The sequence below is a fragment of the Bemisia tabaci genome, chromosome 9, assembly GCF_918797505.1.
Source record: "Bemisia tabaci chromosome 9, PGI_BMITA_v3".
Taxonomy (NCBI): domain Eukaryota; kingdom Metazoa; phylum Arthropoda; class Insecta; order Hemiptera; family Aleyrodidae; genus Bemisia; species Bemisia tabaci.
Genome location: NC_092801.1, coordinates 36,513,902 through 36,540,179, shown reverse-complemented (window position 1 = coordinate 36,540,179; position 26,278 = coordinate 36,513,902). Strand labels below are relative to the sequence as shown.

The following is a 26,278-nucleotide window of genomic DNA, read 5'->3' as shown; positions in this document are numbered from 1 at the left end:
CTCTCTGTAGCAAATCGTTGACAGACTGAAAGAGTTTTCTCTATGAAGAAATTTTCGGGACACAAGGGGCTGTAACTACCATAAGAGGTTCAAGAGAACGGACGGCTCCTTGGTTATAGAGAAATGTTTATTAAAACTGGTGTCATTATAGAGAGAGAGAGAGAGTAATGCACTATCATAGGTTTTCCCATTTTTACCAGGAGAAAGATTTCCGTTTTCATTTAATATTTTCATAATCTAAATGTTGGCACCCTTTTTTGTGATTTTACATGCATTGAATTGAATCTGGAGAGAGAATCAAAACAATTTTGACAAGAATTCTGTATTAGCGTTCTTAGAAAATCAGACATTCCCTGAGGAAATGGGAAATTTTTTTAAGGAGCGCAATGATGAGAGCTTGAGCAATTTTTCAATAACTCAAATATTCTGTTCAATTGGGTGCGGTTTTAAGGATACTTTTTTTTGGTTCAGAGAGAACATAGAAAAAAACTAAAGGTGTTCAAGAAACGATACAGTATAGCTTACTTTTTTAAAGAAGAGGTTAATAAAAATAAACTGAAAAATACATAATACTTTTGAAGAGATACGTCTTTTTTCAAGATAAGGGCAATTTCCTTCCACTTCACATTTTCTACGATTTGACTCTTACGTTCCTGATTTCCCTTTGCTCTCCAGCATTTAATTGATGATCGAGAGAAATTAAATTGTTTAAGACATTACATAAAGATGCGCAGATTAAGATGAGATGATATTTTGGTTTCGATAATCAATTCTTATTTTTGTAAACTTACAAGTACAGAAAGCAATTAATCCATGACTAACTATAGATGTTGTGATTAATTGTAATTTCAATGGAAGAGGCTATTAAAATCTACGTTTGGTATTTCTGATTGAGATGTACCCTTTCAATTGCATTACAGATAACACATCGGCGGTAAAAATTCCAAACCATGTATATTGTTTTCTGCGTTGAGACGTTTATCGCAATTTTATCCAAAATATAACATTACCTAACCTATTTAAATGGAGCCTTATCAACTTGCCTAAAACTCACCGGAACAAGCCTAAACATGAGAGAAGCTTGTCATGGTTGTGCACTCTACAGTTACCATTTAAGAAACTATGGAGAATTAAAAGCACCCCTCTGCAATACTGCCGTGCTAAGGAAAAACGCTGTCTAAACATTCACATCTTGCCACATATGATAAAAAATGTATTTTGGAAGAAAGTTATGCATATTTTTCCTCAACATTTTCAGATATTTTAGATTGAATTACGAACAAAATTTTCTAAAACATTGGGAAAAAAATATTTACAACTTTCCCAATAAGTTCATTTTTTAACGGAGGAAATTTGGCAACGCCTGAAGGCTCATACAGCGTTTTACCTTAGCGCGGCAGAATATTACGAACCACCTTGAGGTCATGTCACTGTTTGGATCCAATTTTAATCCCAAGAGTTTGAAACCTTGGATTACAAATGGTTAGATATAAACCGAATCAACTGTTCAGATAGGGCTCCATGGCAATGAAAGGGCACGATCTGACCTTGAGGGCAATGCGGAGAGAATTCTAGGAAGCGTTAATTGCTACATAAATCCCTGAAGATAACTACGGTTGAGAGAAGAGTCAAGACTTAATTAAGGCGCCTCACAGAGTGAATCGCAAGTTCGCAGCAAGGGGTGGAAGGAAGAGAAAGGAAGACAGCACGGCCATGCCCACGCATCAGAATGCTCTTAGACACCTGCAACGGAAAAGTGGCTTTAGAAAGCGCAACAATAACGTAAAAATTCGTTGCACAATCATTGCTACCATGATTGTATTCATGTTTCTGTTAAGTTCATTTTCTGTAGCTTCCATGGTTTATTTGTTCTTTGACAACTCATGGTTCATCAGTTGGAATAATCGAATAAAAGCCAGCTAGCTTACGTTTCTGGGTTGCACAGTTCGCATTCGATATGGGATGAATTACAATGGAACACCAAGATTAACATTTTCTTTTATTTCTTCTTCTGCACATCATCTCTTCAGATCTAATGAGTTGATATATTGTAAAATAGATTTGCTCATATTTTGGCACAGTTTAATTCCCTGCGCACAATTATTAGGATCAAAAGCTTAAGGGAGCACTCAAGAATTATGTAATGAATTTTATTCCCTTCTTTCATGAAACACAATCGTACAGCAAACCTGGATTTCCCCGCGTGAATCATTAAATATGAACAGAACTCTTATTCTTTCTTGTAGTTTTTAACAGTTGTTTAACTTCCACCCAAAATTATACTTTCCCTTCAAAAACAGAACAACTTCGTAAACATGGATTGTTATGAAGTGGTGAATTGCAGTCAATACATCGCTCTAAGCCCCCGTCCATAAATACGTTACATAATGCTTCAATACTCCCCCACAGCTTTTCATGCTTAATAGAGCTATTTTTAGCTTCCTCGAATGGATAACATGATAAATGGAAAGGGCTGAAATACTATGCTGTGGATCCATTCAAAAATTATTCTTTTATAATGCGATGAACTTCAGTTCGATAAAAATAATTCAATGAGAAAAAATATTTTTCTTTTATGTGCTCTTCCAAAGAAAGAATTTTTTGCAGGCACCTTTAATAGAGTTTTTCATCTTCATACAACACTTCGTGACTTTTTTTAAAATCATAATGTTTTCTTCCTTTCTTCATAAAGGAGACTAAACGGTCACATTCTGTAAGTGTACATCAAAGAGGCACCAAAAATGGAGAATTTCACCGATAAACTTGACAAACATTGTGCAGATGTCTTACTCATGAGTCCATGCTGACTTATAAAGCATGCTGACTCAGCATTGCTGAGGCTGGCCGGGTTGTATTAGAGGCTGCCTGCGATTCACTCTGATGCAAGGAATATTTAAAGCCTCAAATCCAAAAAGTGTATGAAAGCAATCTCAAGCCAATACACCAGTTTGCGGCAGAGAATTCACAAAATATTCTTTGACAAATGCATTTTCACCCGAATCTTCGATAAACCGCTTGGAAAAGATTGCATTTAAAGTGAATTTAGTCTTGCTTTATCATGCAAATGACTGACCTAACTTGCGGGTAGGAGAAGAAAACAAGCAGTTTTAAGGTTAAAGCGTAACTAAAGAAATTCGAGTTTTCTATCCGTAAATATTTGCGCATTTAAATAATGCCTTTGTAAAGTATGAATATGATTCTCAGTGATTCTACGCTAAGTTTCACTGGAACTAAATGCTGGAAGATTTTTAAAAACCATCTTAGGACTTCTGAAAAGTGGAACCGAGGAATCTTAGGATTTTTACAGAAAAACAATTCCTCCAATTTCTGAGGTTTCACCTGTCCATCGTAACGCAAATTCTTTGACTTTCTCAAACAATAATACTCTTGACATGCATCAACCAGTAGGTGATTTCGATGGTTGACTTCAAAAATTACCTCCAGGTTCTTCATCAAATTTTCAGTTAATGGGATCACTAAGAAAACTGGTGAGACTGAAAGACAAATTTAGAAAGAAAAAAAAATCTAACCTCTTTTAGGGAATTTCTAGACAATTAATACATTTTCAATCTAATCTTTCCTAGTGTTGCAGCCTTGCAAACGACCTGTTTGTAACTACTGGTACAAAATTTCACCAAACAAAGTCTGTAGGTAGAAAATTCTTTTGAGTCGCGGAAAACAACATAGAGAAGTTTCAGCGATGTTGGTGTGAAGATAAAAGTTTCGGTTTCAACAATTTTTTGTTAATTAATGAGGATTAATACCTCCAGAAGCTTGAAAAACTACTTGAGAGCATTAAAAATTGGATCCAATGACAGCTTTGACGCATACGATTCACAGAGAAGTTTTAAGAGGAAGAAAAAAAAAGATGAGAGAAAGAATATTAGAATCAATTTCTTAAAGAAACACATAGGTTTAGCACTGTTTCAAAATTATCTGTTACAATTAATTCAATCAGAGAGGAGCCACAAGTCGAGTGAGCAAAAAAAATTTTGATGATTTTTCTTCATGCTATTTGTGAGAAACGCAGAAGTCTCTAAAGATATTTCTTGCATGGAGCGCATGCATTGGGATAAAATTTTACATGCAAGTTTTAAAACAGAACAATCAACTTCCACCTTTCTGAAAGAAATTGATTCTCAGATATTCATTGAAGACAAGCGATTTATTTAAAGCCTGTTGCACACCAAGAGCAAACCACTAAAAATATACATGATGGAACTAATTAGCTGTACATACAAGAATGAATGTTATAAGTGCTTACAAAACGAAATAGCCGACTGCTAATTCTGTATACCAAACATACAAGTTAAGGCACACAAATTTGGGTTTGCAAAAAAAGAAAAAAAAAAATTAAAGAAGTGTACTTGTCTTATAAAGAGGCGAAAAAACTCTCAAAAAATCCAAAAAATGTGAAAAAGAAGAAGGAAAAAAAAAGAAATATTCATTTCTATGTTAATTAACTAGTAACAAAGGAAGTTAAAAAAACTCAAAACTGTGAAACCATACTTGAAATGAAAGCTCTCAAAAGAGGGTTTTTTGAAAATCTATTTCATCCGAGATAATTCATGAGAATGATTGAAGAATAAGAACCTTCCGCATGAGATCCAAAGGATCAGTTTATTTTTAAGGGGAAACAGATCAAAGATGACTTCTTAAACATGGAGCTGGAAGCTCCTGTAGAATTTTGAGAACCTATCAGTCGCTCAATTAGGTATGCGAGTAAAAATAAACCCAGTCTGTTATTCAGGCTTGGAAAATTGATCACTTCAAAAACGGAAAAATCCGTCTAGGATTAAATTTTGAGGAGGTAGCAAAAAAAATTCCGGATAGTTTTCACTGCTGCATTACTCAAACGAACTTAAAAATATTGACTCACATTAGCACACCTTACAATTAGAGAGAAAAGAGAAGTTTGCTGCTGTGAACGGTTGATAGTTTTGAGTTTTGAAGAGAACGATTTCTACTGCAATGAAAATCTGCTTGTTTGGATACGAGTGCATTTTTGCTAATATTTTAACGCAAACTCACCTGGCGGAGGTTTCTTGCTGGGCAGTTGCTGTTGCCTGTCTTTGGTGTTATTTTTGGACCCTGAAAAAAAGCAGATCGCATTAAATGTTGCCCTGATAAAATTCAGAAAGTGACTGAAATTAAGAATAAAATGAATGTGTTAAATTACTTTTTCATAGACAAGTTCAGACCCTTTTTGGATTTTGGCACACGTCAAGCAATTTTTGACCTCCCTCTTTGCGGCCTTTAAAATTTCACCTAACTAAACTTTAGGTTTAAGCCTCCTTCCCCCTTGTTAGACATCTATAGACCTTCTCCCTTCCCCTGACTTGGTGCCTAGCATAATTTATGACCATCCTTTGGACTTGCGCCGCAAAATTATTTGGCGTGTTCTTAAGGAGGGTATTGTAAGAATGGGGAAACAAAATTCTTAGACTTTCAAGACAGATTCTGGGAAGATTCTGATAATTTAAAAGAGGAAGCAAATGATACGGCTGTCTTTTCACACTAGTAATATTCAAGTTGTTTTGATTTTTACAAGACGAAATTCAGCAACGTTGTTTGAGTCTGGCATTGCCTCTACAACCTCACTCTATAGATCGTATTTGATACATCAAACAGGTGAGATTGTATCGATATCGATTGGTTTAAAACAAAAACATAGCCTCAAAAGTCAATTTAGACATCGGAGGGAACGGGTCTTTTGTAACAGATGATTTATTCTTTTGAGTACCAAATGCCAATGCAAAGTGAAATTGTCAGGAATTTTCTCATTTTCAGCTTTTTCAACTTAAATCCCAACAGATTAGTTTGAGGTTATGCTCTGTTGTTTTGAACCAAACGATACATCGAACTACTATCGAATACAGTCTATTTCTTCCAAAGAGGAAATTTTTGGTGAACAGACAGTTTTCAAGTTCAAAAAAAATAAGATGAAAATACTTCAGTGAAAACTCAAAACACAGCTATTGGACCAGAGATGAAGGCTTCAATAGTTTTCCTTACCTGGGACATTGAAAGGAGCACTACTAAAAGGGTCTTCTGTACTATTATTTGCACTCCCGGGATCATAGTTTGCGACTAGACTTTCATGACTCTTTACATTCGTAACACCTGAAAGCAGAAAAGGAAGTGAATGAATGCGTGCTGTTAAAAAGCACAAGAGAATTGTTGCACAGAGACAGAAGGGGAAAAAATACGAAAAATGATGAAGTGTCGTTAAACAACAGACAGGGTCTCCTTCTTCATCTTCTTTGTACCTTCACAGGTCAGAGAGTATTTTTTTTCCTCACACAAATTTTTAATAAAACTCCAACGGGGTGTCGACTAAAATTTCATTTTGGATTTCTTTGATATTTTAAATGAAATTTTCTGATTTTAGGCGTGAATGGATAAGTCAGTTGTGCTGGTCACAGAATTGTGTTTTGATGCTTGAGTTTTGTAAATTAGCTAAAAATAATAAAATCAGTCCAAACAGCAACGTTCTATGTTTAATATTAACTGAAATATTGCGCTTCGAAAAATTCGTTTAGTGACCATTTAGTTCGTTTGTATACACCGAAAAACGTAGAAAGTTGCTGTTTGGACAAGAGGTATTATTTTTAGCTGATCTACAAGAATCAAGCATCAATACTCGATTCTGTGAGCAGCACAACTGATGCATTGACAGTCATTTGATTTCAAAAACTAACATATTTATTTAATTAACTATATCAAATGTTTGAAAATGCTTGAAGCACTCAGAATCTGCTGATCTATGACCACTTTGCCTGATATTTTTCTGATGATATCAAATTTCAGGATACTTTTTGGTTTTTGCTGACAGAAGAACCCTGTTGAACCAGTTTTCTCCTTAACTGGATTGATTTCAAAATTGCAAGAGATTACATATGACACATCAATTGGTGAAAATGCAAACTATACACAAACTAAAAATTATAAAAAAGCTTCATTTTTATGGACAAAAAAAAAATCATCGCATACTTACTAGATTGAGACCCTCTTTGGATCCTATCGAATTCAGCACCGAAAAGATGATCTTCCGATAATTGCGTGAAATCGGACGAATCTTCAAACGGATTCCAGTGGGTCATTTCCGTTGAGACAGAGCGGCCACTTTCACCAACTTGTCGGTTTGTCTTTGGTAATTCACTCTGTAAAGGGACAAAAGGAGATAAAATAATGAGACTTTGCTGAGGGAAAGAAAGGAAAAGCTCTTCTTTAATAAAAAAATTACTTCAACCCTTCTTTAACTTCTAGTAATAGCGAGTAAAACTTTGCGAAGTATTACTGGTTAAGGCAAGTTAAGGTTGTTTGAACTTAAAATAATTACAAGTTAAAAATGAAATTCAAGCTTTGATACTGACTTTTTGATCTCAATTCACAAAATCAGAGTTTTCCATCAAAAGCTCAAAATCCAACTTCTTAACCCGGCTTAAGACAAATCGCTTGACTGAAAATTTTACCTTGTGAACTGAGGCCTTTTTTTCTAAGGGTGATCATGTAAAGCCGTTCATTTTTCAGCTTTTAATTTCTCTCTTTGCTCTCTCTTTTTGGAGTTTTGATCTTTTGAAGTAAATGAGTTTAATAAATCTTATTTTTTACTGATCAGATCAGCTGGATGCTTACATGAGATACGGATGTGCCCATGGTGGTTGCTGGTTTCAATTCGTTTGAATTGACCGTTCCTGGTTCCGAAGGAGGCGAATTCGATTTGACCGACGCTTCGTACGGAGCCAAAAATTGACTAGTTTCATTTGCAAATACTCTAGAGCAACAGACAATAATAAAGTTAGCAAGAGCTCTTTAAACTGACAACTGTAAATTCACTAAAAATTTGCGTTTAATTACACTAGATTAACTTGTAACTGGCCGATTCAGATCAAGAATTTACTAGAGTTTTGCAAAAAGAAAAAAAAAAAACTGGCCTAGAAGGCGTCCACTGATTGATCGAATTCTGATGAATATTTTGAAGATGATTTTTGCTGACAGCTGCAATGGGTTCTTGGAAGTCAAATATGTGAATGAAACCGAGAAAATGTATAAGATCTGTATCAAACATTTACAAAAATGAAGGATCCACCGATTTCCTGAATATCATTTTTCTAATTTCAAAACTTAAGATTTTCCTTGACAAAGAGGTAAAATATGTTCCAGCTGACAAACTGTGGATCTTGGTAAATTTACAGTTTTAAAAAACAATGACCTTTTTCCTTCATCACTTTGATACATTCATCTAATTTCTCCGCAATACAAATTGGAAATGCCTAATGGCAAAAATACCAGATTGCAAGTAAGTAAACATCTAGGATTTTGAAAATTTTTACGCACATGTAGTGATCCTTCATTAAAATGACAGAAATTTCCTGGCTTTTCCTTATGAAAATTCACTGACGAGCACAGAAAAAAGGGTTAATTCCTTATGATTTTGAAATTTTTCTAAAAATTTTTTTTTCCATCTGCGTTCCATGCACAAAGTAGTGCTCCCAACTCCAAGCATTCTTCGGCACATTTGAGTGATTATTGTATGTTACTAGTTGAATCCAAATATTCTCATCATTATTTTGTGTTATCATTTTCTATTAGGAATACTATACATCATTCATAACTGAGCTTGAACTTTACTTGCAAGAGTTCACTTACTTGTTGAATGCAGAGGTATCGCTAACGTTTCGCCGATGCGAGGATGATTTTATCTGCGCTACTGATGGGGAACTGGGTGGGGTCAGCTTGCTGATCGAGTCTGCCGTTTCTGCAGCAGAGGGCTCTTCTCTGAAGGGATCCGGGTAGCCTACATCAGACAGAAAATGATATGAAATGAAATAAAAAGACATGAAAAAATAGGATTAATTTTTTTGGATACAACCCTGCTAGGATATTCGGCAGTTTTCACCTTAATTTAGAAAAAGAAATTAAAAAGCATGTTGAGTCATTTCCTGTGGGTAACTATGGAAATAACAAGCGGAATTTTGTACAGAAAATTAGAGACAATGTGCGCTTTCCTTGTATTTTTGACCCTTATACATTCAAAGTAGACTTGCAAAAATCAACTGTGAACAACTCCAAATGTACCTGATACATATTGATTGAAGTCACTAATTGAAATAGATGGCATTCAGGATACACTTTTTATGGAAAATAGCTTGATTTTACAGCAACTGCTTAAAGCATGAAAACAACAAGATTAGCCATCGTCGCAAAACAAACGGTTCTGTGGTCCACTGGAACTGACGAACTGTTAAAATGTTAAGTTTCACAGTCCGCAGTGTCCACTAGGATATCCTTTTGCAAAGTTTTAGATCTTTTTAAGTGTTCTTTTTTTACTTTGGGAAAAAATTAAGTAGCCCTCTCTTGGTGAGAAATTGAATGATGATTTTTGAGTACTTTTCGGCAGCTATAATCTAAACTTGTTACCATAACGCTCAAAAAAGGGTTGTCTTAGCGAATTGATAGTCAAGCACTCGCTGAGCTGCCTATTACACGATGCTCCAGACAGCAGCTTCCAATGATGCATGTAAAATAGGAAATTTTTAGCCACTTGTACATTTTTAAACATTTTTCATACTTCCATGCCTAAGGACAAAGGAGGAGTTGCGTTTTGGGCCTTTTCCGGCCCCACCTGGATTTTGCTAAATGTTTCATATTTTCAAAGTACTAGTTTTAGGTAGACTCTGTGCCAAATATTAGACCGAACGGAGCCCATGCAAGGGCGCAGCAGCGCCTCAAACCCAAAATCCTGGAATCGAAAAACAATTATTTTCGTCGACTTTTTCGACTGTTATCACTCTTCCAGCACATGATTCTTATGTATTTTTTTGCGTACTTTTCGTTTCTGGCCTTTTTAAAGGCCTCCGATAAATTTTAAGGGGCCTTATGGCCCATTGTTGCCATTTTTGGCCCATTTTTAGGGGTTTTTTCCATTTAACACATTCAAAACTCAACTTAATCCAAAAACTGTGTACATTTTTGAAAAGTACGTAAAAAAATGAATAAAAAATGTTCAGTAAAATTTTTTCCTATGTTGCCAAATTTCCGAGAAAATTGGTCCCAAAGTGTCGAAAACGGCAAAAAATCGATAAATCGCCGCGTCTAAGGTTCAAGAAAGTGGAGTACATTTTTCATACTGTACCAGATAACAGCTCTTATCCATCCATACAACATACTAAAATATCATAGTTGTACCTGGATTCCCACGATGTGAAAATTGACCGAGATGTCGATTTTAGCGGCCTTTTTATACTTGAAGGCAGCTCTTTTGAATGTTTTTCGACCTTAGTCACCCTCTATGGGTGTGTACTATATGTATTTTTCTACGTACTTTTCATATCTGGCCATAAAAATGGCTTCCTGTGAGTTTTAAAAGGCCTAACGGTCCATTGTTGCCAATTTTCACCAATTTTTAGGGGTTTTTTCAAGTTTACGTGTGTGAAACTTAATTTAATCTAGAAACCGTGTACAATTTCGGAAAGAACGTAAAAAAATACATAGAAATGTGATTTGTACCTTTTCCCTACGTTGCCAAATTTTCGAGAAAAATCGTCCTGAAGAGTCAAAAATGCCAAAAATTGGATTAATCATCACGTCGGAGGTTCCAGGAAGTGAATTTCGAGTTTTTTTTCACTACAAATAACGTATCGAAAATGGAAAATTGCAATGCATCTCAAGGAACATGTAATGGCGCAGATGAACGTGACAAAACGGGCCCTCAAGGTGCTTTTACTTTATCCTTCACTCCAGTTCACCTCTTTATTCCTGTAACCTCGAGATAATCCTTGGTTCTCAAGATGCTTGCTACAGGCCAAATATACCGAAGAACAGAAAATGCGTGGAGAAAGTGTCCCACGATCCACATGAATGTCATAATTCACTTCCTGGAACCTCCGACGTGATGATTAATCCAATTTTTGGCATTTTTGACTCTTCAGGACGATTTTTCTCGAAAATTTGGCAACGTAGGGAAAAGGTACAAATCACATTTCTATGTATTTTTTTACGTTCTTTCCGAAATTGTACACGGTTTCTAGATTAAATTAAGTTTCACACACGTAAACTTGAAAAAACCCCTAAAAATTGGTGAAAATTGGCAACAATGGACCGTTAGGCCTTTTAAAACTCACAGGAAGCCATTTTTATGGCCAGATATGAAAAGTACGTAGAAAAATACATATAGTACACACCCATAGAGGGTGACTAAGGTCGAAAAACATTCAAAAGAGCTGCCTTCAAGTATAAAAAGGCCGCTAAAATCGGCACCTCGGTCAATTTTCACGTCGTGGGAATCCAGGTACAACTATGATATTTTAGTATGTTGTATGGATGGATAAGAGCTGTTATCTGGTACAGTATGAAAAATGTACTCCACTTTCTTGAACCTTAGACGCGGCGATTTATCGATTTTTTGCCGTTTTCGACACTTTGGGACCAATTTTCTCGGAAATTTGGCAACATAGGAAAAAATTTTACTGAACATTTTTTATTCATTTTTTTACGTACTTTTCAAAAATGTACACAGTTTTTGGATTAAGTTGAGTTTTGAATGTGTTAAATGGAAAAAACCCCTAAAAATGGGCCAAAAATGGCAACAATGGGCCATAAGGCCCCTTAAAATTTATCGGAGGCCTTTAAAAAGGCCAGAAACGAAAAGTACGCAAAAAAATACATAAGAATCATGTGCTGGAAGAGTGATAACAGTCGAAAAAGTCGACGAAAATAATTGTTTTTCGATTCCAGGATTTTGGGTTTGAGGCGCTGCTGCGCCCTTGCATGGGCTCCGTTCGGTCTAATATTTGGCACAGAGTCTACCTAAAACTAGTACTTTGAAAATATGAAACATTTAGCAAAATCCAGGTGGGGCCGGAAAAGGCCCAAAACGCAACTCCTCCTTTCTTCACTATTCTTGAACTTCACCAACCTCCAGACGCCTTGTTGATTCAAAGTAACAGCAATATTATCTTTTGAATGCCACAGAAAATAATCTAATTCACTCCATTAATAGAGTGACATAATTCTTTCCACCTTATAATGTACAGATAAAATTACTTGCAATGAGTTAAGAACACATAATACCTGACGAGAAGAATTGATTAACATCTTGAGTGGTTGTAGGGAGGGTTTGAGCGCTGGAAGAAAGTGTCGTGGATGTGGTAGCCGGAAAAGACGTTGTATGGAAGGCTACGGCTGGAGGGGGGTTAGCGGTTGTGAGCGGAGGAGGGATGGTTTCGGGGGATTGAGATGGGGGTGCAGAGGCTATTGGGGCTGCGACTGAGGCTGCAACAGGGGCTGGGAAAGGGTTTGTATTGCGTTTGGAGAGGATCGGAGTAGGCGATGTGCCAAGGAGGCCAACGTTGGAAAGTGGTTTGGGACGCTGTCGCGGTGCCACAGATGTGCCCTCGACTGGAAGAGCAACGTTTGGTTTTGGAGCGACAGGTTTTGTGACTGCAGGTTGCTGCCTCTTCAGTTCTGATTCCATCAGTGGGCGAGAGAGTTTTGAGACATCCGGCACAGGAGATTTCTGAAATAAATCATGTTATTAGCAGCATATAAAAACACTAAAAATTTCCCATAAAAATACCTTCTTAAGGTTCTTAGGTCCCGAAAAAAATTTTATACAAGTTTTAAAAACTTCATTTTATCCCATAAAAATACCTTTTTAAGGTACTTGGGTTCTGAAACAAATTTGATACAAGTTTTAAAAACTTCATTTTATAGATCTCTCTGAAGTGCAGCAAGGAGATTCAGAAGGAATTCATCATATCTAGTGGCTATGAAACAATACCACCTGACTGACAATTTTGGTGTAATAGAGTTAGGAACTTTGCCGCATTCTACGATATGAAGAGAGCAAACTGATTAGTTTTATTTAATTATGTATGGGAGCGCTGTAATGACGCTACAATGAATAGAAAAAATTGCAGATCTAACCTCAAGATTAAAAAAAATTGCAGACTTTTTTCTTTGTCTAGTGCAATTGTCAGTTTAAAGATAGGCAGCATTCTTCCCTAAACATCGACAAGTATTATGGTTCTAAGTTTAATCGTGTCTTCTCAAAATTCCTGTGATTTTCTCAGCTTGACAGTAAAACAGTCGTTATCAGTAGGAATGAAGCAACGGAGTAAAAAATGCATTTGAAAACTGAAAATTCCTGAACATTTTTGTAGTTTTAAAGAAACTAACTTTCTTGTTCCCTGAAACAGCTGTGGATTCAGATTCACATTTAAAGATAAAAATACAGGATTCAAATTAAATCGAATTCAGGATTCAAACCATCAATAATTCACACTGATGTACCGAAAAAATTGAATGCTACATTCAAATCATGAAATAGCACTTCAATCGAGAGATTCAAATGGGAAGCACCGAGGAACTTACATGTAAATTTTGAACGGGACATTCCTTATCAGCTATTGTGAAAGCAACATAGGAAGCTTGAAATATGTCAGGCCTTTTATCTGGGTCAGGTTCCAATAAGTATCCTAAAATTAAAAGAAGAGAGATATCATTTAGTGTACCAAAAATTTCTCAGAAATATCGATCCTTAACAAGTTTTAGTAATACATTTGATAAAAATGTACAGACATGGAAGAAAATAGGAGAACGAAGATAATCTAAGCGAGAACAGTTGATATTAGTCTTGAAATTTCTATAAAATGTCTCCATTTTACTTGAGTAATTGAGTCTGTACTGTATGATAACATTGGGATAACCTTTTCTGATGCTATGAAAGAGGATGATCAATTCACTGACAAATTCAAATGCGGATGTATAGTGATGAAAGAGCTGCAAAAATGCATATCCCGGGTACGAAGTTTCCAAATTTCCTCTGTTAATTTCGCATATGAAAGGAGATTGGACCAAAATTATGACTTAAAATTTACAAGGATTATCCTTCAAATAGAGAAGAAAAATCACCAAAGTTTTAAAAAAATGACGTTTGGTAGTTTAGGATGTAGAAAATGATGTATGACAGGAAATCTGCAACATCGCAAACCGAGATACGCATTCCTGCAGTTTCACCATCGATATTTTATCTTTGCTTATATTTAACTGTTTTAAAAGTGATACAACAGACAGATTATTTGATAAATGTTTAATGAGCAAATTGGTCCCCTTGATACATTAAAAGAAAAACCGAAGACGGTGTACTTACTAATTAGAGAATGCATTTTTGCTGAGAAAGGAGAATTATCAGGGATGGTGAACTGTCCGCTTTGTATCGCTAATGTGCTCTCACCAAATGGAAGAGTGAAGAAACACAGCTTGTACAGTAGACATCCCAATGCCTAAGGAAGAAAAGGATTAAATGTTAGGAAAAGACGTCAAAAAACCAATGATAAAGTTTCGTGCAGTATAAGCTGGAATTCAAATTCAAAAACGATTTTAGTTTAAAATTTATGGCATGAAGCTCTTCTAAAATCGACAATGATATAAGAAACTAATCACTTTTTTGACTAATACGAGAGGATAATTGTTATAGACAGAACTCGGAAATAGACAGTAAGTTGGAAATGTAGTGAACCCGCTTTAAAATCCAGAAAACGGGAAATCTCAATACACAGGAATAAAGCTAATTTGAGCACCATTAACGAGGATTTTATGCACTTTGGCTTTGGCAAATAGACAGTAAGTTGGAAATGTAGTCAATGTGCCTTAAAATCCAGAAAACTGGAAATCTCAATACACAGGAAAAAAGTTCATTTGAGCACAATTGAGGAGTAATTTAACGCACGTTGGCTACATTTCCAACTTACAGTCTATACGACTCGTGCGTCTGCCACAATCAGTTTGTGAGAACTTGGAGATGTTTTCTACTTTATCAAAACTGAAAACTTACCCAAACATCTGCTTTGGTCGTGATCGGCTTTCCTGAGTAAAGGTCTACCATTTCCGGAGCTCGGTAGGATAAGGTCGTGTACTTGTTGATTTCTTCTTGTATTGAGGCAACGTTTTGAACTTGCGGGTTGAGCACTTTGCCAGTGGCGGAACCAAAATCACATAATACATAATTCCCTGATTCGTTTAGAAGAATATTCTCGACCTGAGTGACAAAATAAAAATCATTAGTGATGCTGGATTTAAGTATGGAAATTTTGACGGTGAACCATTGATGAAGTGAGGATGATACCATCTATTTAACCTTTATTTTTCAAAGAAAAGTATTACTGGTAATATTATGAATAGATACTTTACAATGGATTCCATCTTATTGTTTTTCACCGACAGATGTAACCATCTCCATTCAGGCAAAATTTTAACGGGATGGACGACTAGATGAGGTCTGGCATGAAGAAAACGTTGAATGTTTCCTCTTCAAATTGAGGAGTTCTTTGGCATAACCACGTATACGCGTATACGCCGTTTCTTCGGAGATCGGTTCTACTAAATCCTCTGACTCTGAGCTGTTGGTACAAATAGTTTGTATATGTTTCTGATGAAAAATTATTAAGGTTAAGCCGGTCCGAACACACGCACCTCCTCATCCGAGACGTTCTCCGGAAAAACCATGTATACGCGTAAACTTGGTTTTCTAATCATGAATGCAAAATTCGGTATAATTTGCATAAGGAAAAAGTTAAATCGTACAATCAACTCAAAAACGACCTCATCAGGGGGTATGAAAGTGATCCCAATACTGTTATTCTGGAGTTTGACTATGCGCAAAATTTGCCAGTGCCGAAATTAAATTGCACCAAACAATTTTATAAACGTTTATTGTGGTTTTACATATTTAATGTGCACGTGCACAATTGTCCACACTCTTTCATGTACGGTTGTATGGAATCGGAGGCCAAAAAAAACACCAATTCTGTCATTTCTTTAATGTATCGTTCTCTGATCGAACTCATGGACCGTGAGCCATTTAAACGCGCGATTTTATTCAGTGACGCATGTGGTGGCCAAAATAAGAACTTCTTGCTTATGTGCTTGGTTTTCGGAAGTGTATGCCGTCGAAATACTGCATGTTTACCCTGTTCGCGGGCACAGTTACTCGATTTGCGATCGTAATTTCGGGATTTACGGTAAAAAAGTAATAAAATTACCCATTATTTAGACTGCTGCTGAGTATCTGAAAATCATTGCGAAAAGTCGAGAAAAGCCTTTCCCCTATTGGAGCACGTGGGACCCATCGCTTTTTAAAGAATGGGAAACTGTATTGCGTCCTTTTTTTAAGAGAAAACCGACGAAGAAGCATAGTTGCTTTACTCTTCAAAAGTATTGCATGCTGAAATACAAGCCAGACGGAACTATTTCAGCCTCTAAGACGTACACTCCCGATTTTGAGGACTTCCAGTACTGGAAGAATGCCGATATTACCCGTCAAGAGTTGGACATAAAACCCCCACGGGCGACTCTTCCACCTTTGAAACCGGCCAAAATAGCAGATGTCAGAGCTCTCTATGAGTTTTTGAATGAAGAGGCGAGGACCTGGTTAAACATCCTTTTCAAAAACAGCGTTCCAGGTGACGATGGGCAAGGGCCCTCTGATCTCTCCGATGACGATATCAGCGAATATTAAAACTTCTTGTTTACTATTTGAACCTAATACAAGGTACATTATTCATACTAACATTTACTTTTTTTTTCATCTATCCTCTAACTCCTGAAAAATTAAAATCAATTAGACAAATACCCATTCGAAGTCGATCTCTGTTAAAACCACGTATAATTATTTATTTAGCAGATTCATTTACTCAAAAGTGTCTGTTAATTTAGGATCATGTGCTTCTGTAAAATAATTATAGATAGTATGAGCTTTAAAACAGTCTTCAGTTTTTTTAAATCGGTTGAGTAGTTTCGAAAATATACACTGTCAAACTTTCAATAGCGTATTTCTCACAACTATATTTTTCGTCATACGTGGTTATGCCAAAGAACTCCTCAATTCTTACGCAGAAAACTATTCATACAGCAGGAAGTTCGGAAACCAATTCCAGAACGAGATATTAACAATTATTTTTAACAAAGATAAAATAGAAGTTCGATCATACAGATGATGCCATTTGTATTTTTGCCATTTAACCAATATGTTAAATTTAAACAACGATGTGAACAATAATGAACCGTACAGTTCAAAACACATCTGGTTCTATAACATATCGTCGTGCAAGAGAGTTTTTACACAATTTTAAATTACATTTGAAAAAAGGTATGGTGAAAAAAAGTTTTGATATACACAGCTGCTATCTATCCTCTGTGATAAATTTCAAATTGGGACAGCAACCATAAATGTATCGACGGTGAAACGCCAAACGACGTATCATGTATACAGTGTTTTAAAATCTCTGCTCCTATTTAATATTTTAAAGAGCGAACAAATCCACATCATTCATTGAAATTTTCAAGGAATTTTAGTAGGTAAGTGGAGTGTAGCCAAGTGCTAGAAATACTGTAATATTTTCTTTAAGAAAAACTTACATTTTAAGAATAAACTTTGTTTGTGATCTAAACTTAGTGACCCTGACGATGAAGCGCTTGCTTCGAAAAGCTTCGGTCAAAGTTTATTGATAAAATGTAAATTTTTTTCCAAGAAACATGGTTTGGGAGTTTCACCATCGGTATACCTTCTTCTTTATCAAACGTTTTTACCCCCAAAAAAATCAGAAAATGGGAGGGAAAGCTGAAAGAAAATGAGCTGCACCTTTAAATCCCGATGGATGATGGGTGTTTGACAGTGGTGTAGCCTAGAAACAGCTTCACAGACATCACAGAAGATTTTGAGGACTTCTGCTTCGGTGAAACCTGACTGGAGTTTGGCGTTCATCATGCTCAGGAGATTGGTTTTGCAGTACGGCATCAGCATTAGGACCTCGTGCACACCATTGCCTTGTTGCGTAATGCTAGAATCTACGAATCCGATAAGATTTTTGTGGCCGTTCAAATTACTCTGCAAAGAGAGAGAAGGCATTAGATCAGTGACAAAATTCTTCACCGTCGCAACACAGAAAATGACTCTGAATATTGGAACCAAAATTATTTCTAACAGTGGCGTGGCGTGAATATATCGATTGGTATGCCATTTAAGCCTATGGTAAAGAATCGATTATTAAGGTGCTTGCTGTGAACACCCTGTTTACAGATCTTTTCCCATAACTTTAAATGGCATAACAATCGATATATCGCAATTCACGCCACGCCACTGATTTCTAACTTTTCTTCTCATCAGTTGGATGAAAATGCAGACTTGAAAGTCTTTAAATCCAAAAAAGAGATGAATTTTTTATGCATAAAAAGATGTTTTATAGAAGCCAACCAAATCATTCACTTAAAGTCAATTCTTCTGATGCAGTGCTTGAACATGCCTGGTAATTTTTTCCATCATCTGCAACCACGTTTGCACAAATTAAAGAACTTTGAATAATTTGCAATTCTAGAGAATATAAAATTTTTAGCTAACCCTGAATATAATATTCAAAAATGCTTGTAGAGAAAGCTGTTATATGACTGGTTTACTGTCATGGTTAGACACTAAAGATAAGTTAAATTTGATAATTCATTTTTTATGCCTGAGAATTCCAATAAAAAGATTGAAATATGCCCTGTACCCATGGGAGGCTACGGTAATAATTTTTTTTTTTTTTTTAAAAAAAAGACAGCTTGGCAACATTAATTTTGAAGTTTGCGTGATTCAATTAATTCAATATTCATTAACTTAGAAATGGCTAGTCCTGTTCAGGGTGTTATTTATTATTGTTTCTTGCCATTTTATTTTATTTTATTTTTTTTTTTTTTGCCTCAGAATTTCAATATAAAATCGAAATACGTCCTGTGCCCAAAGGCAACTAAAGTAAAAATAAAAAAAAAAAAAAAAAAAAAAAAAATTTAAAGTTTGAAAGATTCTAGGAATCCACTATCCATTGACTTTGAAGTGGCTGACCTTGTCCATGGTGTAATTTATTAATCGTTTCTTGCCTAGCTCCTGGACATGAGGTATAAATTTGTTTCTTCCTTTCAGATACAATTTTCCCAGGGAAATAGAAACGATATTGCAGAATCGGAAATACTTACTGCTATCTGTATTTCTCGCTTTGCGATGTTTAAATCATATTCATTATTCACGAATAATCTCTTAAGGGCAAAACGCTTTCCTTTGCTGCCCTTGACGAGAAAAACTACAGCAAAACCACCTGTAACACAGAATAATAAGCATAATGAAGCTAGGTGTAGCACAATACTGACTAGAGGATTAAAATTATCAAAAAGTGATGCCTGTAAATTTAAATAAGTGATGTAAGAATTTCAGGAACAATGGATCTTCATTAGACCCGCAAAAATCTTTGTCCACATGTTCATGTCAGAATTTTTTGATGAGGTGATAAATATTCCACAACAACCACTGTTTTACAACAAGGAAATCATTTGCAACCCATCGAAATCTGTCGACAATGACTGGTGTAATCTGTGGGACATTTTTTGAGGTAAACGGATAGTTCGGTCCCCCTTGGAAAATTTCCAGGGCACTAATGGATAAGAGCCAGGGCCGGATTGAGGGGGTGGCCACATGGGCCGCGGCCCATGGCGGCAAAATTAGGGGGCGGCAAATTTTGCAATTTTTTTAAATGCAGGTACAAAAAAATCGGATTCAGAAAACAATTACAAACAAGAAAAGGTGACAAAATCTCTCATTTCCTGAGAGTTCATTAATTTCTAATTTTGTCGTATTTCGGTGATACAAAAGACTGCGCACCTTTAATTAGTTGAATTAAGAGAGAAATCAGACATGTAATTTGGCCTGGAGCGGCGCAGCGCAAAGAGAAATGATGACGAGGACTTAGGATGAAAAGGAGAAGCCCTCGACGCGGCGGTCGGCATGTAACACATATTAGCGCCTACGAGACTGCATGAATACTTCACACATTGCGTCAAACACAGTACGGTCAACAGCGGTCGGCGCGGCGTGAAACGCACAGTGCCTACAAGACTACATGAATACTTCACGCATTGCGCCAAACACAGTGTGGTCAGCGCGGCACGGCGGTGGAAGTTAAAATTATTAAACCACATTTATGTTTGTTCTCTCTTAATTTTTTAGTTCATTTCTTACAAATGAAAGGCCTTGTCCCCACAGAGATAGGTTTACGGAACTGAACTTTCGCGCGAAGTTCCGTGAACTTTTGCTAGTAGTGTTGACAGGGCTTACGCGAAAAATGTGTCCAACACGAGTGAACGCATCTTATGCACCCTTCTCCCTCCGGCACGTTCACTTGATGGTTTTTAGTGATGTTTCAAAATGAATGAGAAGAGGGCGGCAAAATACAGGCGGCCCATGGGCGGCAAGTAGGTAAATCCGGCCATGATAAAAGCACCCGTCCCTTTGAAAATTAAAATGGGACTTTTTCGGTAGATTTTGATCAAATGGACCACATTTTGCATTTGGAAGCTACAAATTCAGGCTCGGTTTAGAAACGACGTATGAATCATTAGTTTCTGTATGCGCATAAGTGTATGTACGAATGAGCCAGGGTTTGGAGTTCCTAATTGCAAAATGGAGTCCAATTAATGGAGGCATTTTGAAGTTTATCGCTCCTTCCTTTCACCTCCAAACAAATTTGGACTACATTCTGTAATTAGGATTTACAATTTCTGGCTCAGTTATGAAACATCGTATGTGCAATTCGCTCCCCTATGCCAATACGTGTTTTTACGGATGAACGAGAAATTGCAATTCCCAATGGCAAAATGCAGACTATTTGGCTACTTCCGAAAGGCTTTCGCCCCCGGAAATTGAAGTTGACTTTTCTGGGAACAATTTGATCAATTTAACTATATTTTGCAGTCTGGAACTACAATTTCTGGATTAATTTAAAAACAACCCGTGTGCCGGTAGTTTCCGTAAGCACATAAGTGTTTCTGCAGGTGAGCCAGTTATTTTAGTTCCTGATTGCTAAATGGACTACATTTTGCAATTCGGAACTATAATATCTGACTCAGTTCAGAAACAACGTATCTACAATCAATTTTTCTGAGTACATAAGTGTCTTTACGGATGAGCCAGCAATTTTAGTTCCGAATTGCAAAATGAAGTCCAAATGAAGTCCAACCTTAGAAGAGGAGGATATTTGGAGACTTTCGCAACCTCCCCTACCCCTCCCCAAAAATGTTACGTCCCTCCTTAGTAGATTTTGCGGTTTTGCCTCACCTAAGTACTCCCCCCCCCCTCCCGTTCACCTAAAATTTGACTCTAATGACGCCCTTGAAAATATCGTCTCCTACCGACGACTTATCTCCCCCCCTCCCCCGACCACTTCTTCCGGTTGGAATGACGATCCTGTAAAAGTACTTGAAGGGCACCCCCCCTCCCCCTCCTAGCTTCGAGCGCGAACGGTAGCGATCCGCGGTGCGTGATGCAAGCGAGAAGCGTGCCGACACACAATAGTACGCGTCGGCGAGAGAATTCGGACAAGAAACTTCTGATTGAAACTGCGAATTTTTATGCTAGTGCGTGGGGATGTTGCATGTGTAAGGAATTTGCGATATGACCATTGATTCTTATGTAAAAGTTCGCGAGGCACACGATGGTGCCACTGGTTTTCTCTGAAATCAACTCCCAGGCTAAAAAAAAAAGCTCTCAAGTTGAGGTCAAAATGGAGGGGATATCCCACGCTATCCTGAGAGTCCACGTCTACATCAAAACAAACTCTCCATGCAAAAATAGGGAGCAAATACATTGACAGTGCTGCCACTTTATTTGGGGACTCCGAAACTGAAAACACGGCATCACTGCTAATGTATTTGCTCCCTATCTTTGCATGGGGAGTTTGTCCTGATGTAGAGGTGGACTCTCAGGGTAGGGTGGGATATCCCCTCCATTTTGGCCTCAAGTTGAGAGCTTTTTTTGAGCTGGGGAGTTAATTTCAGAGAAAACCGGTGGCACCATCGTGTTTCTCGCGAACTTTTAAATAAGAATCAATGGTTAAATCGCAAATCCCTCACACAGGCAACATCTCCATTGACCGATAGGATCGTTCCATACTAATTACATACTATTAAGAGAATGCTCTTTGTCTATTGCTTTGTCTATCAATTTGAACACTGGTTGGACTGTGCGGCGACAAAAGCGAGGCATATCGGAGACCGCGGAATCGTTTCGTCGTTTCGGCTTCGACAACTACTACCGCTCGCTCGCTCGCTCGCTCGTTCGCTCGAGCTCTCCTGCTCCCGATCCTGTGGAGTATTGAGTGTCAACCTTGGGGGCTGCTGCCTACCAGCCACATACTGCCGTAGCCGTAGGAAGAACCCCGTATACGCCTTCAGCTGTTGCCGAATTTCCCCCGAAATAAAAATTACTTCAGAGGCAGTGGCGTGGCGTGCTACACGATAAATCGATTGATCTGACATTTGAATCAGTGAGTTCGAAAACAGACCAACTCGGAAAAAAAAATTGTTCAGGAAACATCTAAAACTGCGCAGCGGGCGAAGAAGTTAGTTTGAGAAAAACCTTTTTGGTACCAAAGGACAAGTACTTGCAGACTTTGTAAAGCACCAAGTTGAAATCGATAGGTACACCATGTTTGATGTCAGAGAATTAAGCTTTTAAAAATTTCCGAGTTGGTGTGTTTTCGTTCTCACCGACTTTCAGATACTGATTTTTCATAGTCTGCCCTGAAAAATGTATATTTGTTGACCTAAATAACGCTTGAATATTTAGATAACATGTTGGTACAAGCTATACTGAACCGAAAAAAGAAAACCGCAAAATCGGATGGTCACCCGTTTCCCTTGAAATGGCCAAAAATTGGTTTCTCCAATAAAATACTTCGAGTTTTCCCTTTTTCCCGTCGCTGTTTCGAGCACTTCCGGTTGCAATTTCGAAATTTCCTTTTGCAAGGAGATGCTTCTATCCATAAGTGTTACTAAACCGTAAAAAAGTGAAAATCGAAAAAAAACCCGAGTTGGTGTGTTTTCGAACTCACTGATTCAAATGCGTATTCAGGGTGTCTACTAAAACAGGCTGGTCAAAAATAAGTACTTCTACAGTGCCTCCATTTGCCGAAATTAGATAAATTAAAAAAATTTGAAATTGCGACAAAAATGACAGAAAATTAAAAAAAAATTCTGGAACTTTTAGTGGATTTTCCGCACTTTTTCAGTACTGCCGGACCGCCCTTACAAAAGCATTACTATTTCCGGACTTTCCAGAAATTCCAACCTTGTAGACACCCTGGTATTCCTCCTTGAAATTTTTCGACACTAAATATCATACTGCGAATATAATTCCCAGAAAAATTGGAAGAAAAATATCCAGATGTTACCCTGGAAATCATTTTTTTACTGTAAGAAATGCGGCAACATCTGAATGCTCATTCGACGTTTCTCCCTCAGCGCGGAGGACGGTTTAAGCCGCGGATCGGGATTCGGATTCACTGTTTCACTACGCCTCCCAATCGATCCTCTCGAATAGCAATCCTCTCCCTGTTTAAAACTACGATAAACAATCGATTATCAACGTGAATCTCGATAATCGATCCTGTCCACGGGTTTAAACGGCGGGTCGATCGATTCACCGCGAAGCGCGGTCGCACGCGGAGCAAGGTTGTCGGGTGGGGCGATAAAATCAGCATATTTAATACGAGTTTAATTGGGGGAAAAGCGATGATTTTCAGCTCATTCATGCAAGGATGGAGCGGAGACATTGTAGTAGTTATCTCCGCCGTCGTTTGTCGAGATAATAAGGCCGCGGCCGCTCATCAATTGGCTTTTCAGCTTTTTTTATTTCCCCACCCCCTCCTCCCTCCTCTCCCCGCCCCGGCGCCTCCCGCGCTCGCGTTTTCATTTCGGCGCAACTTTGCGACTGCTCTACAGGATGATCCGAAAGTTCCGCAACGCCCCCACGACTTTTTTGCCAACGGGGAAGCATGGCAAGATTTTTCCCTGATTTTCAGGAGCTCATTCCTGGATGAGAAACCGAAGTTTTCTCCCACTTTCCCGGGGTTTTCTTGGGGAAAGGAAAATAATTTTCCAGAGTTTCAAATGGACCGCGTTTAACAGAAAGGAACCAAGCCACGTCAGCTATTGCCAATTTTAACTGGGCAATTTCATTTTTTACGAGGGAACGTTTGTGCGGATTTCTTTGAAAATTTTAAGGAATTTGCCTCGCACTGTGGAGAAAATTCACTGAAATTTGCACGAAAATCCGCACAACAGTTTTCATTAAATTGCCCAGTTAAATTTGGCATCAGCTGATGTGGCTTGGTTCCTTTCTGCTTAATAACTCGGTCCAAATATGAATAATCTTACAGCCATTTCTTTGGCGCACATTCAAAATTTTAATTAAAAAATTGTTCCTAATGTTGATATTATCTGGTCAATGAAAGCTTCTACATCATTGCCGGTTTCGGGAACAAATTCCCTGATTTTCCCGGTTTCTGGAACAAATTACTTGATTTTCCTCTGATTTTCCCGGTAAATTTTCATTCCCTGATGAATCCCGGTTTTTCCCGGTTTTTAAAGAACTAGACACCATATATGAGCCTCGCCAAGGATCGATTGTTTTGCATGCATTTAAATTCAGGAGAAACTATAGTGTTGCCATCTATGAAGAATCGCCACTGCTCACGGGGATCTTGAAGGGAAAAAATGCGGCAAAAATGACCGAAAAACGGTTTGCAGGGGATGAGTCTAAGGAAGGTGCGTGTGGACTTAAAATCGCAAAAACTCAAAATTCTGGCTGATCCTAATTTCGAGATATTGAAACTTGAAATTCGCATAGTAAATGCTAGTTTTATACTACGTACTGATTTTGATCCGCTTTTTTCTTCATGTGTCCATTGAATCGGTGTTGATCGGTTCACGTTTTTATTTTTCGTTCGATTCATGTCGCGATCGAATACATACCCTCTCGTTACATGCAGATTATCCATCATACTTTTTTTTTTTTTTAACTGAGCAATTCGCCTTCTGCTGCGTCTGCAGCAATTGTTGTTACGAATATGTTGTGCGTGCTGATTTCAGCGTCATTACATACTCGACTCTCTGAAGGCGTTTCATGTGCGCAAGTAGCGCAATCTGTCGGAGAACAACAGAAGTGACGCTCAATCTCTGCTTCGTTCGTTCTCCGACAAATGGCGCTACTTGCACACATGAAACGCCTTCAGAGAGTCGAGTATGTAATGCGCTGAAATCAGCACACACAACATATTCGTAACAAAAATTGCCGCAGACGCAGCAGAAGGCGAATTGTTCAGTAAAAAAAAGTATGATGGATAATCGGCATGTAACGAGAGGGTATGTATTCGATTGCGACATGAATCGAACGAAAAATAAAAACGTGAACTGATCAACATCGATTCAATGAACACATGAATAAAAAAGCGGATCAAAATCAGTAGAAAACTAGCATTTACTGTGCAAACTTCAAATTGCAATATCTCGAAATTAGGACCAGCCAGGATTTTGATTTTTCGCGGTTTTATTTCCACACGCGCCATGACTCACCCCCTGCAAACCGTTTCCCGGTCATTGTCGCATTTTTTACCGTTGCTTCAAATGGGGAAAAATCTATTATAATTGAGGGGCTAGGGAACAAGGCGCATGCGCATGAGTGCAGTTTTTTTTTTAAAAAATAATTGAGATATGATTTCGAGTAAAATTAGTCTAAATGCATATTCTGTGAAAAATTCGCTCCCAAATTCCGATTTTTAAGCATCAAAAAGTCGGTTTGAACTTTCCTTCCGCCATAAGGATCCATACAATTTCGAAACTTCAAACACGTATTTCTCAAAACAACAAAAACTGCACTTATGCGCCTTGTCCACCAAAGCTCCTCTGCGGGCCGATTATTGAAATTGATGGACAAAGCTATAGACAAAGAAGACATATGGAGTATAGAGCGATCCTATCAGTTGAAATGGGTAGTTCTTATAGACTATGGGAGGAAAAGATGGACTAACTATCGGGTCTCTCGTGGGTTGCCGTTAGTTAGTCTATTACCTACGTCCTTTGTCCATTGCAACCACCTGTTTCCACCAATAGGATCCCTCCATATCCTTTTTGTCTCCTTTGTCTAGAGCTTTGTCTATCAATTTCAATAATCAGCCCTCAGTTGATCATTCGCGCTTCGCCACTGCTCATAAACTTCCGTAATTTTTCCTCGCTGTTCGAATCTAATCCTGCACAAATCTCATGGAATGATGCTGATTTATTCTCCTTTAAAAAAATTAAAATAGGAAGATGATTTTTAAAAACATAGCAAACGAGATGCATGTTTTGGAAGTTTCACCGTCGATACGTCATTGTAGTATATCCAAAGAATTTAAGGCGCTCAGTCATTTGGGCT

The 26,278-nt window shown here is 37.6% G+C and overlaps 1 protein-coding gene across 1 annotated transcript in view; it reads right to left on the bottom strand.

Annotated features, from left to right (window-relative positions):
* Nucleotides 1–26,278, bottom strand: part of LOC109036079 (uncharacterized) — a 43,630-nt gene that overhangs the window by 13,399 nt on the left and 3,953 nt on the right. The window contains exons 2-12 of the mRNA XM_019050003.2: nt 19,012–19,130; nt 17,645–17,890; nt 14,840–15,043; nt 14,156–14,288; nt 13,378–13,481; nt 12,076–12,520; nt 8,653–8,800; nt 7,639–7,777; nt 6,998–7,163; nt 6,016–6,123; nt 5,032–5,091 (exon numbers count right to left, since the gene is read on the bottom strand). Coding sequence (XP_018905548.2) covers nt 5,032–5,091; nt 6,016–6,123; nt 6,998–7,163; nt 7,639–7,777; nt 8,653–8,800; nt 12,076–12,520; nt 13,378–13,481; nt 14,156–14,288; nt 14,840–15,043; nt 17,645–17,890; nt 19,012–19,130 — 1,872 coding nt within the window. The remainder of the gene's footprint in view (nt 1–5,031; nt 5,092–6,015; nt 6,124–6,997; nt 7,164–7,638; nt 7,778–8,652; nt 8,801–12,075; nt 12,521–13,377; nt 13,482–14,155; nt 14,289–14,839; nt 15,044–17,644; nt 17,891–19,011; nt 19,131–26,278) is intronic.